The sequence below is a fragment of the Rhinoderma darwinii genome, chromosome 7, assembly GCF_050947455.1.
Source record: "Rhinoderma darwinii isolate aRhiDar2 chromosome 7, aRhiDar2.hap1, whole genome shotgun sequence".
NCBI classification, from domain to species: Eukaryota; Metazoa; Chordata; class Amphibia; order Anura; family Rhinodermatidae; genus Rhinoderma; species Rhinoderma darwinii.
In genome coordinates this window covers 20782543-20797809 of record NC_134693.1, presented here as the reverse complement: position 1 = coordinate 20797809, position 15267 = coordinate 20782543, and the positions used below count along the sequence as shown (strand labels likewise).

The 15267-nt window shown below is 41.4% G+C and overlaps 2 protein-coding genes across 3 annotated transcripts in view; one reads left to right on the top strand and one right to left on the bottom strand.

The window, feature by feature from the left end:
• Positions 1-15267, bottom strand: part of DCST2 (DC-STAMP domain containing 2) — a 787084-nt gene that overhangs the window by 55356 nt on the left and 716461 nt on the right. The gene's annotated exons all lie outside the window — the stretch shown is intronic.
• The window catches only part of TTLL7 (tubulin tyrosine ligase like 7), a 122551-nt gene that overhangs the window by 18345 nt on the left and 88939 nt on the right, over positions 1-15267 (top strand). For both annotated transcript variants that reach the window (XM_075832914.1, XM_075832913.1), the window contains exons 7-9: positions 3713-3877; positions 6810-6968; positions 12714-12808. In XM_075832914.1, coding sequence (XP_075689029.1) covers positions 3713-3877; positions 6810-6968; positions 12714-12808 — 419 coding nt within the window. The remainder of the gene's footprint in view (positions 1-3712; positions 3878-6809; positions 6969-12713; positions 12809-15267) is intronic.

Below are 15267 nucleotides of genomic sequence, written 5' to 3'. Positions count from 1 at the left end.
TACTGATCGTGCCGCCGATTATAGTGATTGCTATGGCGGCATGATCGATGAATTTTCACTGGCCAATTTTCGCTGATCGTCACAATAATTGGCAAGTGTAAACAGGCCTCAACTCCTTAGACACCGTATACCTGTATGTCATGGATTACCTGTCATAAAGGCTTGTGACGTACAGGAATGTCATGATGATCGCAGAACCTGCGCCCGTGCAATTAACAACAGAGCTCCTGCTGTAATGGCGGGGATGAGAGAAACCTGTGATCCCAGCCGTTTAACCCATTAGAAACCGCAGTAAATAGTGACTGCAGCATCTTAAGAGCTTGACATAGGGAGGGGGCTCCCTCTGTCTGCCCATTAGTACCCCGCAACACAATCTCGGAGTGCCAATAGGTTAAAATAGCAAATGGGGGACGAAGGCCTCCAGGTCTGCTAAAAGTATAAGCCTATTAGGAGGCTTACAAGAGGCATGGCGTAATAGATTGCCTGTCAGTGTTAAGGTCCTATTAAACGGCCAACGAGGGCCATGTAAATGAGCGTCGATCAACGAGACAGCTCGTTGATCGGCGCTCGTTTGCTCCTTTCACAAGGAGTTATGTATGGGGGCAAACGCTTGTTACTCTGATTGCTCGTCCACATACATTTCTCTGTTCATATCTATGTTGCACATTCTGTAATTTTTGCTGGGCAAAATAGCGCAGCAGGCAACGTTTTTTTGTCGGGCAAAATGACGGAAACCATGATGGAAACCCGACATATCCCATTACAGACAATGTGTTAGATCGGGCACCGTTGTCATGCGATGGATCTGGTGCTTTAGTTTTTCTTGTTGTTCTGCTCCTCTGACATAGGCAACGCTGAATCCCACAGAATAAAGGTAACTTATTAATTATGTGACACGGCAAATGGCATAACCCGCTCCAAAAAAATATGTCGGATTTTTCCACACCCCCCACCCAAATGTTTTTTTTTAATGAAAATCGTACAATAAATTATATGTACCCCAAAATGGTACCACTAAAAACTACAACTCATTCCTCAAAAAACGACCACTTATATGTCATGGAAAAATCAAAATGTTATGGCTCTCTGAATGCGGCGACTTTTATCCATAAAACATGAGTACTAAAAGTACTAAAATGTTACTAAAACCATACTTATTTCGTATCGCCATATTCATACCGACCCGTAAAATAGTTATTTTTTACGATAAACAGCAGAAAAAAAACCCTGCAAAAATGTTCTTTTTTGCATCCCCACCAAGAAAAAAACGAATAAATGCTAATCAATAAATTCAATGTATCTCAAAATGGTGCCATTGAAAAATACTACACGTCCCGCAAAAAACTAGGCCTCGTACAGCTCCATCGAATAAAGAAAGATATGGCTCTTGGAATGCGACAATGAAAAAATGAAAAAAAAAAAAAAGCTTGGTCCATAAGGCCCAAAATAGGCCGGACCTCAAGGGGTTAAGCCTGTCTAAGGCTTTCCATACCTCCCAACATTTGAAACCCCATTCGTGGGACATATTAAGCTCCGCCCTGATACTCCCAGAAACGCCCACTTTTGGATACATTTTCATAAGCTCTGCCCCGTGAGGTCCAACGAAATCTTCTATGGTGTTAATTCCACCCCTGGTACTACAATTACATTCCTAACGCCCTGATTTTAGTTTTCTGAGCTGCATATCCGATCATATATGGTCTTATTCAAGGATGTTGCTATAGGCGGTGCAGAGGTAGCATTTGCACCTGGGCCTGGTGGTGCCCAAACGCCCCTCTGCCACATAAGACAGATTTTTGCATTGGAGCCTCTAGCCTTATTTACATTCTATATCTGAGACCTCACTAGTGATGCATTGAGGGGGCAGAGGTCCCATTAATTGTTGATTTTCCCACTAACTCCGACCTCCTCCTTTCTTACCGTAATACGATCTGTGATTAAACGTTCTCTATGATTGCGATGTACAGGCAGTGAGCAGCTAGACCGGAGCAGACAGACGATTCAAGTCAGGACAGATGGAGAGGTGTAATTTGTATAAACATTTTCTCTGGCACATAAAACACTATTGATGATGACAGTCGGATTCCACATTGCTGAGGATATGCTAATACCCGGCACAAATTCTTTTTTCATATAATTACTGCTCAGGTGAAATTTACCACTCACAGGACGGGAACATCTTGATGTAGAATTACTGTGATGATGCTAGCGTCTGCCTACTAGGAATGTGATGAGTGAATTACAGCCTTAGATTACATTAGGGACTGTATATGATGCCCTGTCACAGGTGAACTAGTGGACACATATGCCCCCACGGCCCCTCCGAAGTGCCAATTAGGGGCCCAGAAGATCTGAGCTCCTCCCCCAGACTGCTTAGAAGTACTGCTACTGTAATGTGTGTCATGTGCAGGGCTGAATCAGAAATGTCAAGATTTTATACAAGTAAATGGTCCGAGCCCTGTGTGTGTCTCATCTGAGTGTTGTGCCCCTTCAACTGGTGTCGGATTTTTCCACCTCTCCACCTCCTGGCAAAAATACAGTATACCAGGCGTCTGCCAACAGCAACCGAAAGGGGCACAGTGCTCTGATGAAGGCTTCTGCCCCCTTCTTGAGTGATCTGTGGGTCTCAGAAATATGTCTCTCTGATGGGTCAGAACTTTATTAACTTTAATTACCCTTTCATGCACCATCAAAACTGGTCCCGTGGAATGCAAAAGCATCAACATTCTTCATATCAATTATATTTTTCCTCTCCATTCCCAGGGCCCCAGCTTGAAAGGATGAATAAAGTCCATAATACCCCCCTCCCCCCAATATTATGTGCAGTTTCGTTTCATAAACTTAAAATCTGCTGCTTCCCTTCACAGCCATGTAAAACTTTGGCTTCCTGACACCACCACTAGGGGGAGCTCACTGCTTATAGATTTACATACAGCTCCCATTAAAGGGAACCTGTCACCAGCATTTCACCTATTAAACCAGCAATACCTTGTGGTAGTGGGTGCAAAATCATTTCTATATAACCTATAATTGTCAAATCTTCATTCCTCAAGTCTTTCCGAGTTTACCCCGCCTCCTTACTTTTGATTGACAGCTCCTCACCACACAAAATCCTGAGCTTGCGCATTGATGTCCTATTCTGGTATGTGCGTACAACGGGACACCGGATTATTACGATAAAAGGGGCGAAATGTTTGCAGACCATTATTTACAGTCGGAGGAGGAGTTTAGGAGAGGGGATAGCAGCAATGAACTTTTGATAGCAGCGGCCAGTGAGGGATAAGTAAAGTTCAATAGGTGAAATGCTGGTGACAGGTTCCCTTTAAAATCAACATGAGCTCCCCATGGTAGCGTCTGCCAGCAGCCAGAATTTTCAATTTTTGTTACTCTGACTGCTATTCCTGGCAGCAAGTTGGCAGGTGGGCCCCCTATTTGGCCGGGTCCCTAACAGCAGTACCTCCTGTACTGCCCTGATGACTTCCCCAATCTTGTGACTGCTATCGGCTCTTCTGAATAGTTGGGGAAGTCTCACAGAGGGAAGGCTATTTTTTTTATTTTATTTTTTTAATCCCATTTCTGTTTGTGAGTCGATAATTGGATTGTATTCTGTAACATGCACTAACAGTAAGATGCCTATCTTTGATTTTCCTTGCAATTTCCATGTGGGCACCAGCCTGTACATCATCATAACTCCTTGTTACTTCTATTCTAGAACCAGCTGTTCATGCACCTTACTAACTACTCCGTTAACAAACACAACGAGAACTTTGAGCGGGACGAGACTGAGGATCGAGGAAGCAAACGCTCCATCCGGTGGTTTACCGAATTCCTACGTGCCAATGACCATGACGTGGCCAAATTTTGGAATGACATTTCTGTAAGAATCCGCATCTATTAGTGCAAATTCTTTTAAAATATAGTCGATTATAGGGACTATGTGGAATTAGCAGTGATGGAATATAACGTGATGTTCCATTAACCATCGTATCCTCTTAACTGGATCTGGCCAATGCAAAAAAGCTCTCTAGAAGGAAGAAAACTGTTTCTCTAGTGCCTATAGGTGGCACATGTAAGTCAATGTCTGACCCTTTTATAGAGCCTTGAAACATAATTGGGTTAATAGTCAGACCACAGACACCTTTCTGTAGACAACACTGTTTCTGATTTGTTGCTCCTCATCAGTACAGAGCAGAGTTCTGGTTGGCTAAATTATTTTTTTCTAGAGGAGATACTTTTTTCCCCAGGAACATTGCCCTCTCCTACCAGCTAGTCTACACAAGAAGTATCAGTACCTTTCAAGAGCTGCACCATAGTCATCTCATTCAACCAACCAGAATCCTACTTTGTACTGATGAGGAGCAACAACTCTGAAACATTGCTGTCTACTGATAAGTGTCTCTGATTTGGCTAATAACCCGAGTCATGCTTCAAGGCTCTATAAAGGGTCAGAGATTGACTTTCAGGGTTGTCACCAGCTGGATCTCCGCAAGGAGAATCGGCACCTTCCAAGTGCTGTGTGTTACAATGTAAAACCCATATGTATATGAGAATTGTCATCTTGCCCTTAATCCCTCCATATGCTTCTGTTTGTTTTCACACTCCATGCCACAATAGCATTGATTAAGGCGGATCTGTTGTTAAAATATGGGGTCTTTTTTAAGGGCAGCATATCTTAATGACAAGTCCGCTGGGCTAGAGAGGTGCCGTTTGGTTACCAGTCTCTAAGAAAGAATACAGCGGGCTGATGGTTATGATTTATGAGGTCAGCACTCCCCCATCTCCTCCTGCTTATTGACCACGCTGTATACAGGCAGATACACAGCAGCCGTCAGTAATTTGTTAAGGTGGGGGGCACTCTCCTAATAAGTACAGGGGACTCATAACTATGAGTCCGCTATCTTCTTTTTTATTGGCTATTAATTAAATGGTACAATATTTTTGTGCCGTGTGATATATTAGTCCAGTGGACTTGTCACTATAATATGCTGCACTTAAATTGGACCCCATACTCTGATGACCGTTCCCTTGTTGATATTTAATTTCCATTACCCCTCCCATGTCCTTCCCTTTTATTATCCTAGTGTTCTTGTCCTCTGGATACATTGAAGAATATATATCAGCAGATTTACGCTGGTTTTCTGGTGCAATAGAATTCACAAATTTCGGTGAACTCCATAGTTCCGCCAATTTTTTTGTCTTTTTGCTTTTCTCTCCACTTTCCAGAATTGGCGTGAAAAGGAGCGGGGCTTCCATCAGAATGACAGGTTTATTGTAATTTACACCAGAAACTGGAGTAAGTTATGGTGCAAATCTACACAAGCTCATAGCAGGCGTAAATTAGCATTTTTGTCGCACGGACAGCCAAAGAGGCGCCAAATATATTAAGAGGTGTGCACCTCTTAATATATTTGACGCATTTTCCCTAGACGCACATTAGTTTAAGGGCTTGTCCACATGTAACGGAATTGCTGTGTATTTTCCATCCAGAATTGTGGATGAAAAATATGCAGCAGAATACAGTAGCAGCAAAGTGGATGAGATTTAACAAATCTCATCCACACGCTGCGTAAAATTTCCGAGCAGAAATGAACCTGTGGTGCATATTTTTCGTACCGGAGCATGTAAATTCCTGCTGTGGAAAGTGGACTGAATTGCTGCGATTTTCAGAGGAGATGTCACCATCTCCCAACATTGAGATAAACGCAGCAAAATCCGCACCATTTTCTGCAGTAAAAAAACTCAGGAAATGTTGCCGTTTTTTCCGCAGCGGAATGTCTGCTAGTTTTAACGGAATTGCTGCAGAAATTTTCAGCAGCAATTCTGTTACGTGTGGAAAAGACCTAAGACTTTTGTTTGACACGCCAGTCCTAATATATTTCCCCCATTGTTTCTAGAGTTCACTTTACTGATGAATTTCTTATTACAGAGCTGTATTTACCGCTTATAAGACAATGGCGGCTGAAGTTTCTATCCATGGAGAATTTCATCCTTCATTGTCTTTTACGCTGCTTTGTAACACGCAGCTTCATAATAGGAAATGTACCCACCTGCGGCAAAGCAAATTTTCACAGTTTTGCTCATCTCTCTACCGGTATCATTTCTGTATCCCGTCGTTGTTGTTATGTGCATATCCTTTTACTTTCATCCATTTTCCTTTGGGTATTGCAATATCATAATACTTTTAATACCCCACTGTCATTATTCTCGGTATATACTGTTACGTTGTTCTTTTATGATATCTCTGGATACATCGTTGCCATTATCCTTTCTATACCCCGTTGTCATTATCCTCTAAATACGATATCCTGAAAGTATCCCACTCTGCATATTCCAATACCATTATACTTCCCATATCCTCATATTATTGTCGTCAGGATACATTATTACCATTACCCTCTCCGTATTGCAGTGTTATTCTTTTTATGTCTCATTATTCTATGGATATTATGTTACATTCATTTCTTCTTTACTCTATCAGTATTCCAATATCATTATACTTTCCACATCTTGGTTTCATTTCCTTTCTGTATCCAATTAGATTTTCCTCTAGATCAATGGTCTCCAACCTATGTCTCTTCAGTTGTCGTGAAACTACAACTCCCAGCATGTCTTGACAGATCCAGGCTGAAAAGTACCCTTGTTCAGAGTATATAGCAGTGTCATTATCCTCTTTGTACTGTATTGTATAGTACTTTGTAAACCAGGACTGGGCCCCTCTCTCTCCAAAGGTCCGCATGGGCTGCCACTATGGTACGTACACCCTTCACATAGGATATTGGAACAATGATCCCTTTTCTTTTCTCTACCAGGAGTTAGTTGTGAAAACCCTAGTAGTTGCTGAACCACATGTGCTCCACGCTTACCGGATGTGCCGGCCTGGCCAACAGCCTGGCAGTAATAGCGTCTGCTTTGAAGTTCTTGGCTTTGACATTATTCTGGACAGGAAGCTGAAACCCTGGCTTCTGGAGGTAGGTCCATCCCATTATGTTCATAAATTGTTCTGTATTGATAGATATCTCACCAGAATGAAGCAGATGAAAGACAGGACCAGTGGAAAATGGGACCCAATGACCATTGTTTGACCATATACACTGTTCTTCTCTGATCACACTAAAGCTGGCCATGGACATTAGAGTTTAGTTGGCCACTGGTTATTGATCAGACATCCCCAACTACAGACTGTAGTTAGTTATTAATATCATGCTCTCTTTGCCCAATGCCACAAAAAAAAACTCACTCATATGCAGTGTTACCACAAGCCTGCTCCAAAGGGGCCTCCAAGCCAGAAGACCCTGCAAGGGTCAGGGACCAGTGGCCTTCCATTTCTGAAGCTTAGAGAGAACCCATCTGAGCTTCAGTGTTTGCATAGGCTGCCCACAAATCTAGGTTTGGTGCTCCTAAAAGAGGGGTTGCAGGGTTCCCATAAGGGCACCGCACAAGGAGAAATCCAAGTGACCAACACACGTGTCAAAGTGAACACACAGCGACATAAAATACTTTTAAAAAAAGTGCTGTACTCAGCCAGCCCATGATAGCAGTAATAAAATTCTTTATATTGAAGCTTAGCCAGAATGCCAGGCTAAAATAGGGTAGAGATGAGTGATGGTAGAAGTGCATGTGCATCATACTTGTCAAGTGGGTTTCCCACCCCCCAAGTGATTTTCAGGTGCCCACCAGGCTTCTTCACACCTCAAACTTTAAAACTACCGAACCTAATGGCATCAATCAGGTGGCGTTAGGCCAGTCTACATGCACCCTGGTCTAAACCACCTTGTGCATAATGTACTCCTCTACTAATGATACCAAGACTAGTCACTTGAACAACAATTTGAACAACAACTGATTCTACCAGCTGGTAGGGAGTCTGTAGGGTATTGATCACTGGGAATAAATATGCAAAATAGCACGCCTCCAGAAGGAAGAAAACTCTCTACTGCCACCTGTAGGTGGCCAACATATGCAATTTTATTTCCACCAAAACACTTTACTCAACCAACCATTCATCATTGTCCAGCATACCCTGGAACAGTTAATGCTGAGCAACAAAAAGTCAACAATCTGCCAAAAAGTCCAAATCATCTGCCAGAAAGTCCAAACCATCTGACCCAAATGGACTTTTTGCCAAGATCTTCTCTGAGAATCTCAGACTTATGTTCTCCTTCATATAATGGGTATTGAATTTCAATATTATTTTGTCTTTGTTTTACATTATTTAGAGCATTAATCTCCAACCGGTGGCTCTCCAGCTGTTTTGAAACTACAACCACCAGCATACCAGGGAGTTTTAGTTTTGTAACAACTAGAGATTTAGTGGAACATTTATGATGATTTAGTGGAACATTTATGATGATTTAGAGGAACTTTTAGGATGATTTAGAGGAATAATTGCATGTCTGTTATGCTATGTCTTAACTATTCAGTCCTAGTAATCCCTCTTACCTGCATGACCCTACTGATTAAATAAAAAACTTAAAATATGTATATATGCATTGACACCTCCTTGAGACGACTGTTCCAGGTTGGTCTTCTAGAGGGGTGGTCCTCTGAAAGACGAGGGCTATTTACATAGGATATAAGGGATTCTAAAATCAGTCAGAAAAATCCTGTCTAGGGCAGGGGTGGATCCGTAAAGAGGTGGTTTTTTTGGACTCTTTCACTGTTTATAAAGTTTTTGGATGAGACGGTCACCAATGGCTTGATGCCTATTTACTCCAGGGGTGTAATCCCAGTCCTATAGGTGATGTGTATGAGCTCATTATAACCATGAAAGATGCAGTACATGACAATTAGTGTATGATTGTAGTTATAGTAGAGTGGCTCATATGACCAACCATTGGGTGTAATGGAGAGAGTGATATATTCAGAAGTGGGATAGATAGATAGATAGATAGATAGATGAGGTCTACATTAAGTTGAAATATCCCTTCCTCGTTTGGGTGATTTTCCTCCTCCAATCCATTAATGCAAACACTTAATGGGCTCGTTTCCTGTAGGAAGACTATGGGGAGAACATTACATTCTTGGATCTGTTCCTTCCCTTGTTAGCTGCCAGTTTTACCAGTCTAATACTGTAATCATTTGCAAATTTAAATGCCATAATTAGAGACAGCACATGCTGGGTACATTTGTATCAGCTTATATGAGTACTTTTAATTATGCATGTTGACATAATGATTAAAAATAGATTTTCACTCAGGCGGTGTTGTTTGGTTTTACAGTTAAATCTGTTACCCGTGTCTGTTGTACGAGCTCACTTTGTGATGTTAATTAAAACCTAAGAAAAGGACAGAAATTGGGTTATTGAATGGCACTTGTGAGCCGGCTTCATTAGCGAGCGAATATCTCATTATAGAACAATGCCAGGGAGGAGAGATCGTCTCATAAGGGAAATCCCCGCTCTCCGTCCGGACTCCCACCATCACCAGACCCTTACCTGTGTGGAAGCTCGCTGACGGCTATGGACGTCAGGGTTGTCGAGAGCAGATGATTGCAACCTGTGGCTCTTCATCTGTTGTAAAACTACAATTCCCAGCGTGCTCTGACAAGCGCATGCTGAGAGGTGCAGTCCTCCAAATTAGAAGAACTCTTAATGGGATGTTGTGGAATGTGCCATCTATTCAGTCCTAGTTCCATTTATTCGCGTGACCCTACTGAATATAGAGGACTTACTCTAAACAGAAGAAATCGCTATTAAAAGTTCTTGAGTTGTCTTCTTCTGTCATGTTGTTGCAAATCCTATTGAGCTCTTTCCTAGTTGTCTCTGCTTCTTGATAAGCTGGTTGACAACCAAGATGGGCGACACAACTAGTACAAAGGAAAAATCGCAGAAAAACGAGCGGTGGAATCTGATTGGTTGCCATGAGCGAACACTTTTCCTTTGCACTACTTTTGATACATCTCCCCCATTGTATTACTTTTGGCCAGGGTGTTCCTTTAAGGGGTGGTTGTTCTGCTTTTGTCAGACTCCCGAAAGGTAGATTTGCCTAGTAATATAAGGATGTAAATCTCTTGCTTCACTTTTGCTTGTCTTCGAAGGGATTTTCCCATATTCAATCAATGTGATAGGTGATAAATAGCTGATCGGTGGCGGTCTGACCGCTGGGACCCTTACCGATTACGAGAACGAGCTTACCGTGCCGTCCCTGTGAGCTCCATATGATTGGAGCAATACTGCGCATCCTCGGCCACTGCTCCATTCATGTCTATGGGGCTGCCAGAGATAGTTATGAACTTAGATGTAATAGATATTAGCTGGATCCTGTGTGTCAGAGACACGCAGGACCAGCTTTCAGTCGAGCCATCAGTTCAGATGAACTGACGGACGCGGTTGTCACAGAACGATACCGTTTCTATGTACACAGGATACATAGAAGCTGCATCTTAAAAAGTAGAATTTTTTTCAATAGAAAATTAAAAAATTTTCAAATACACATAAAACAAATAAAACATTGATTTATTTAAAAAAAAAAATCCTTTCAAAGGTGCTTTAGTTCTTTTGGGACTAATGGGAATTTGTGTAGGAAAATCTTTTAGATCTGAAGATTTTCCTGCACACATGATGGTTTTTTAATTCATTCTTAGAATAAAACATGATACTGCCATATAAACAAACTGTAAATTGTGATGTCCCTGTGGTAGTATTGGAAACCATAATGGAGATGAGCTCACTATAATTATCAGACATATTAGAAATATATGTATTGTGATATTGCTTTAGAGGTTGCATACTAGGAGTTGTAGTTTCACAACTATTGGAGAGCCATCGGTTGTAGACCACAGGTCTAGGGCATGTTTGATCATACGAACAATAAACTGACCACTACTACAATCATCTCTAATCTGTGGAGAAATCTGGCAGCAAGTGTTCAATTCCTCTGCAGCACTCCCGCAGGGGAAACTAAGTATTACACCGGTCTCATTGAAATTATTAGGCTGTCTATGTGATGCATGGATGAGCAGAAGACACTCTGGTCATTCCATGCTGTACTCTAGCTAATAGATAAGCTTCTCCAATGGGGGGCACCATCTATTAACTCAGAATTTCCTAGAGTTATTGAAAATGAGTTTTCCAAAACAGAAATCCTCTGCAATTGTATCTTTTGGGGAACAAAATATCAACGCCGGATCTACATTCAGCACATACAAAAGAATAAATATTCAACTGGAAATGCCAACAGCAATGTTATTATACTTCTCTCTGAAACGCATTAACGTACTCCACAGCTCTATAGAGGCACTTTCCTCCCAGTGTTTGGAACAGCCAAAGGGGGACGCTTAAAATTAGCGTGAATCGCAGCTCATGTCTGTAAACACATATTTACTTTGGCAAGCTCGCCGGTATAAATGAACATTAAACATGCCTTATTATACTCAGCTGTAAAGCTCTGGTAACAAAAATTAGGCTGTATACTATTATAATATTGAAGGCTCATATAGACTTATTTATCAGCTGAGGGATTTACCCATTTACATGTAGAGTTCTGGAATAAAAATGGAAGAATTTCTAAAGATGCAGTGTTGGAAATGTGGAGGTCAGGGGGGAGGTAGCGACGCAGATAATTGTTCTTTTACTACAAAGCTGTAATATATTCTTCATTCTGCTAGTTCCCTCTTCAAGCTCTGGTTTAGAAAACCCTTTTTCAAATACCCGATTAAGAAAGTCTGAATTAATACATGGGGGTTCCCTGTTCAGGACCCTTTTCTATTAAGCTACTAGGAATGTGTCTCTCTCTCTGGAGGTCCTGGCACATTCATGCACATTACATGCATAGCTCATTGGTTTCGATGTATATGGTGTAATTCTTCATTTCCCCTACGGAGGCGCTGCAGGGGAATTTAATACTTGCTGCCATATTCCCCCACAGATTACAGATAATGGTTTAGGATCCAAGCGGATAACCCATTTAACTTCACATCTCTCTGCTTTCCCTACTGATTCCGTGTTCTGCATGCCCTGCTGTGTTGCATCATAGGAGAAGTGGTGTTTATATCATGAACGGAACAGCAGCCTTATATAGAAAAACATGTCCTGCATTCTCCAGTGTCATAGGCTCTCAGATAAGATGTTAGTGTTGTGTATGTCAATACTGTCCCCCGTTCTACCTGATGAAGCGGCGACCAGGTGGAGAATGCATGGAGAGGTGGCTGATGGCATGGCTCTCTCCATTTAGGTGTATGGGAGTTACAGAATCGGCTGAAATATCTTGGAACACTCTTTGGAATACCCCTTTAACCTCTCATAATAAAACTTGGCTTCCACTCTCCAATATGCAGGTTAATTGTGTACTGTGTACCAATCTTTTGTTATGTTATGTCTTATACTCCATTCACATCTAGAGCTGCATTCAAATTTCTTACAGCTTACAGCTCACTACCGACTTTGCTGGTCTAGTGTCTGTACAGAGAATGGTTTGCTGTCATGCATTTCTGGCAATGTAGTTTCTACATCAAGCATTCTACAATAGTCTGAAAGAGAGAAACATGACCACTGCAATGCTCAGTATCAGAGTGCAGTCTGTTACAGAATATCTGCTGTAGGGTATGTCTTTTCACGCACTGATAGTAGATGGTAGCAGTCCTCAAAATTCTGAATGCAGCTTTGGATGTGAATAGAGGTAAAGGAAAGAGAGAGTCCAAAGAGTTTAAGGCTGGAAGGTTTCTGTTCTGTTTCACAATTCTTGTTCTTAAAATATCTTTTTTTGTTGATTTTCCAGATAAATCGAGCTCCTAGCTTTGGAACAGACCAGAAGATTGACTACGATGTCAAGAAAGGAGTTTTGCTAAATGCATTAAAACTTCTGAACATCAGGTAATGCGCTCCATCCTTCCATTTCTGTAATCACTGTGTCCGAGGATCTCGCTGGAGATTGCAGTACGCAGGAAGCCATTTTCTCTCTCTCCGTTTTATTGTTACCTAGAGAGGCTCATTTAACCGCGACAGCTGTGCTGAGAAGTAGTACCTGAACCAGAACAATGTGCCTGGAATTTATATTTTTGTTTTGAAAATCATGTTACAATTCATGATGGCCGGAAAAAAAGAAATCAGATTCACATTACAATACTAATTCACAAATACCTACCGAAAAAATGCAAAGTAAAGTTTGTTTTTGGCTACAAAACCCTGTGCTGGTTAATTTATTAATATATCCTTATAGTAGTCAAAGCTTTGTTTTTCTGAAACAGAGCTCCAAATCCCCTGCATAGGCGAGTAGACGAATAAAATACTGCCTACCTGCAGTCACCACTAGAGGGAGCTTACTGTATACTGTTTATACACTGAATTCAATAATAATGCAATAAGCTTCTGGGCTCCCCCTAGTGGTGGCTGCCATAGCCAGAATTTTACTATGGCTTTACGCTTCCAACGCTATAGCGATGCATATATTAAGAGAGTAATCAGCACAGAATGTTAAACCTAAACAGGAACGTAGCGAGATTTTGTTTATTAGCAAGTACATATTTTTTTAAATTTTTCTAACTTTTTTGTTTTGTTGCAAAAGAAAAAAAAACAAAAAACCATAATCACTCAAACCAACATCCAGAAACAAAACCCAAATAAACAGTGCATTGTGCAGATACATTGGAGTCAGAAAATAGGCAGTAGGTTAGCTGAGAAACAGTACCCTGTAATCATATACTGTCAGAAACATGGTGCAGATCAGAGGCGTAACCTGAAGCTCCTGGGCCCCAATGCAAAATTGATAACAGGGCCACCACCTACCATATATAATTTATAATACTAGTGTCTTCTTATGTGGCTGAGGGGCTTTTGCGCCCCCTCAGGCTCCAGGGCCTGGGTGCGACTTTTACCTCTGCATCCCCTACAGCTACACCCCTGGTGCTGATCTTCAAACAAACCTCACAAGTACCTAGTCCTATCCAGTCTGCAAGAAGAACATGATATGAAGGTAAATCAAGATGTAATATACAATCAAAGGATGTAATATTACCATTATCTGAACAGACTATATCGCAGCAACGAGAGCGGAGCCTACCCCAGTGTCTATCTAGCCCACAGGTCTTGAAATTATTAATGGTGCCCCTTTTAATAAATAAAGAAAATAATTATATATATATACACACACACACACACACACACACATACACACACACACACACACACACACACACACACACACACACACACACACACACACACACACACACACACACACACATACAGTGTGTGTATATGTATATATATCTATATATGTATGTTTTTCAAGAGTAATTAACCGGCTAATTTAGAAATATGTTCTGAAAGGGGCTCATCGATCCAGTGTTGATCAATCAGCTTTGTGGCTATACACAGCAGCAGGCCGACCGCTAGTTTGGCCGCAATCTTTCACATAGCCCAAGACACACAAGAAAAGATTCAGTGGTTAGAGAAAATAAGTTGAATTAATGAGGTCATGGACCTCTTTAGCGCCACATCATATGCATGAGGTCTGCTTTATTCGTTCTACATCCATGACACAGTCACAAGCACTTATATTAAAAAGGAATATCGGAGCCTGATAGACATGGTACACCAGGTGTAAGTGTAAGAGCCTGTGGGCTTCGCTAAGGGAGAGTTTAGGGATTGACTCCAGCACCTCATTCCACTGCATTTAACGCAGCGGGATTTAAGGGCAAGATTGGTAAGTAAACTACAGTTTGTTCTTTGGGGATTATAGTTCTGATCAGACTAAATAAGCAATGCAAAAAAGAAAGAGTAGATCTGGAGTTTGAAAATATAAAAAATAACTTTTACTATATTTATTTTTAAAATTCAAGATACAAACAAATATAAATAAATTCCATATGTGCCATCATCGATCATATGCCGGGTGCAGCTTATGAAATATTTCTTTCTAAAGTCTTAGCTTAAACAGTAGACAGCATAATATTCGCCCAATTGTGGGTTGTACAGATATTTTAGTTATTTTTAAAGAGAGGGGTTCACATATAGGATCCTCATATGGTTGGCTATTTTGCACATTGATTTTGAGGGTCACTGCCCTCCCTACCCATTCAGATGCAGGATAACATATAGGGGATCAGGGAGCCTCGCTCCGTCATGAATTCCTCCCAACGCGTTTCCTCGTGACCGAGCGATTCCTCAGGGGAGATTGTGTTGTACTGGCTGGCGCCTGTTTCTGGCGCCTGACGTCAGTGATGGGGAATAGGTGTGTACAGCTAGGAAGGCGGTGATTCGCTAACCTCCCGGTGTGACACCCGCCGACGTAAACAAATTGATATGTCAGTGCTGCGCACACCCTACCTGAA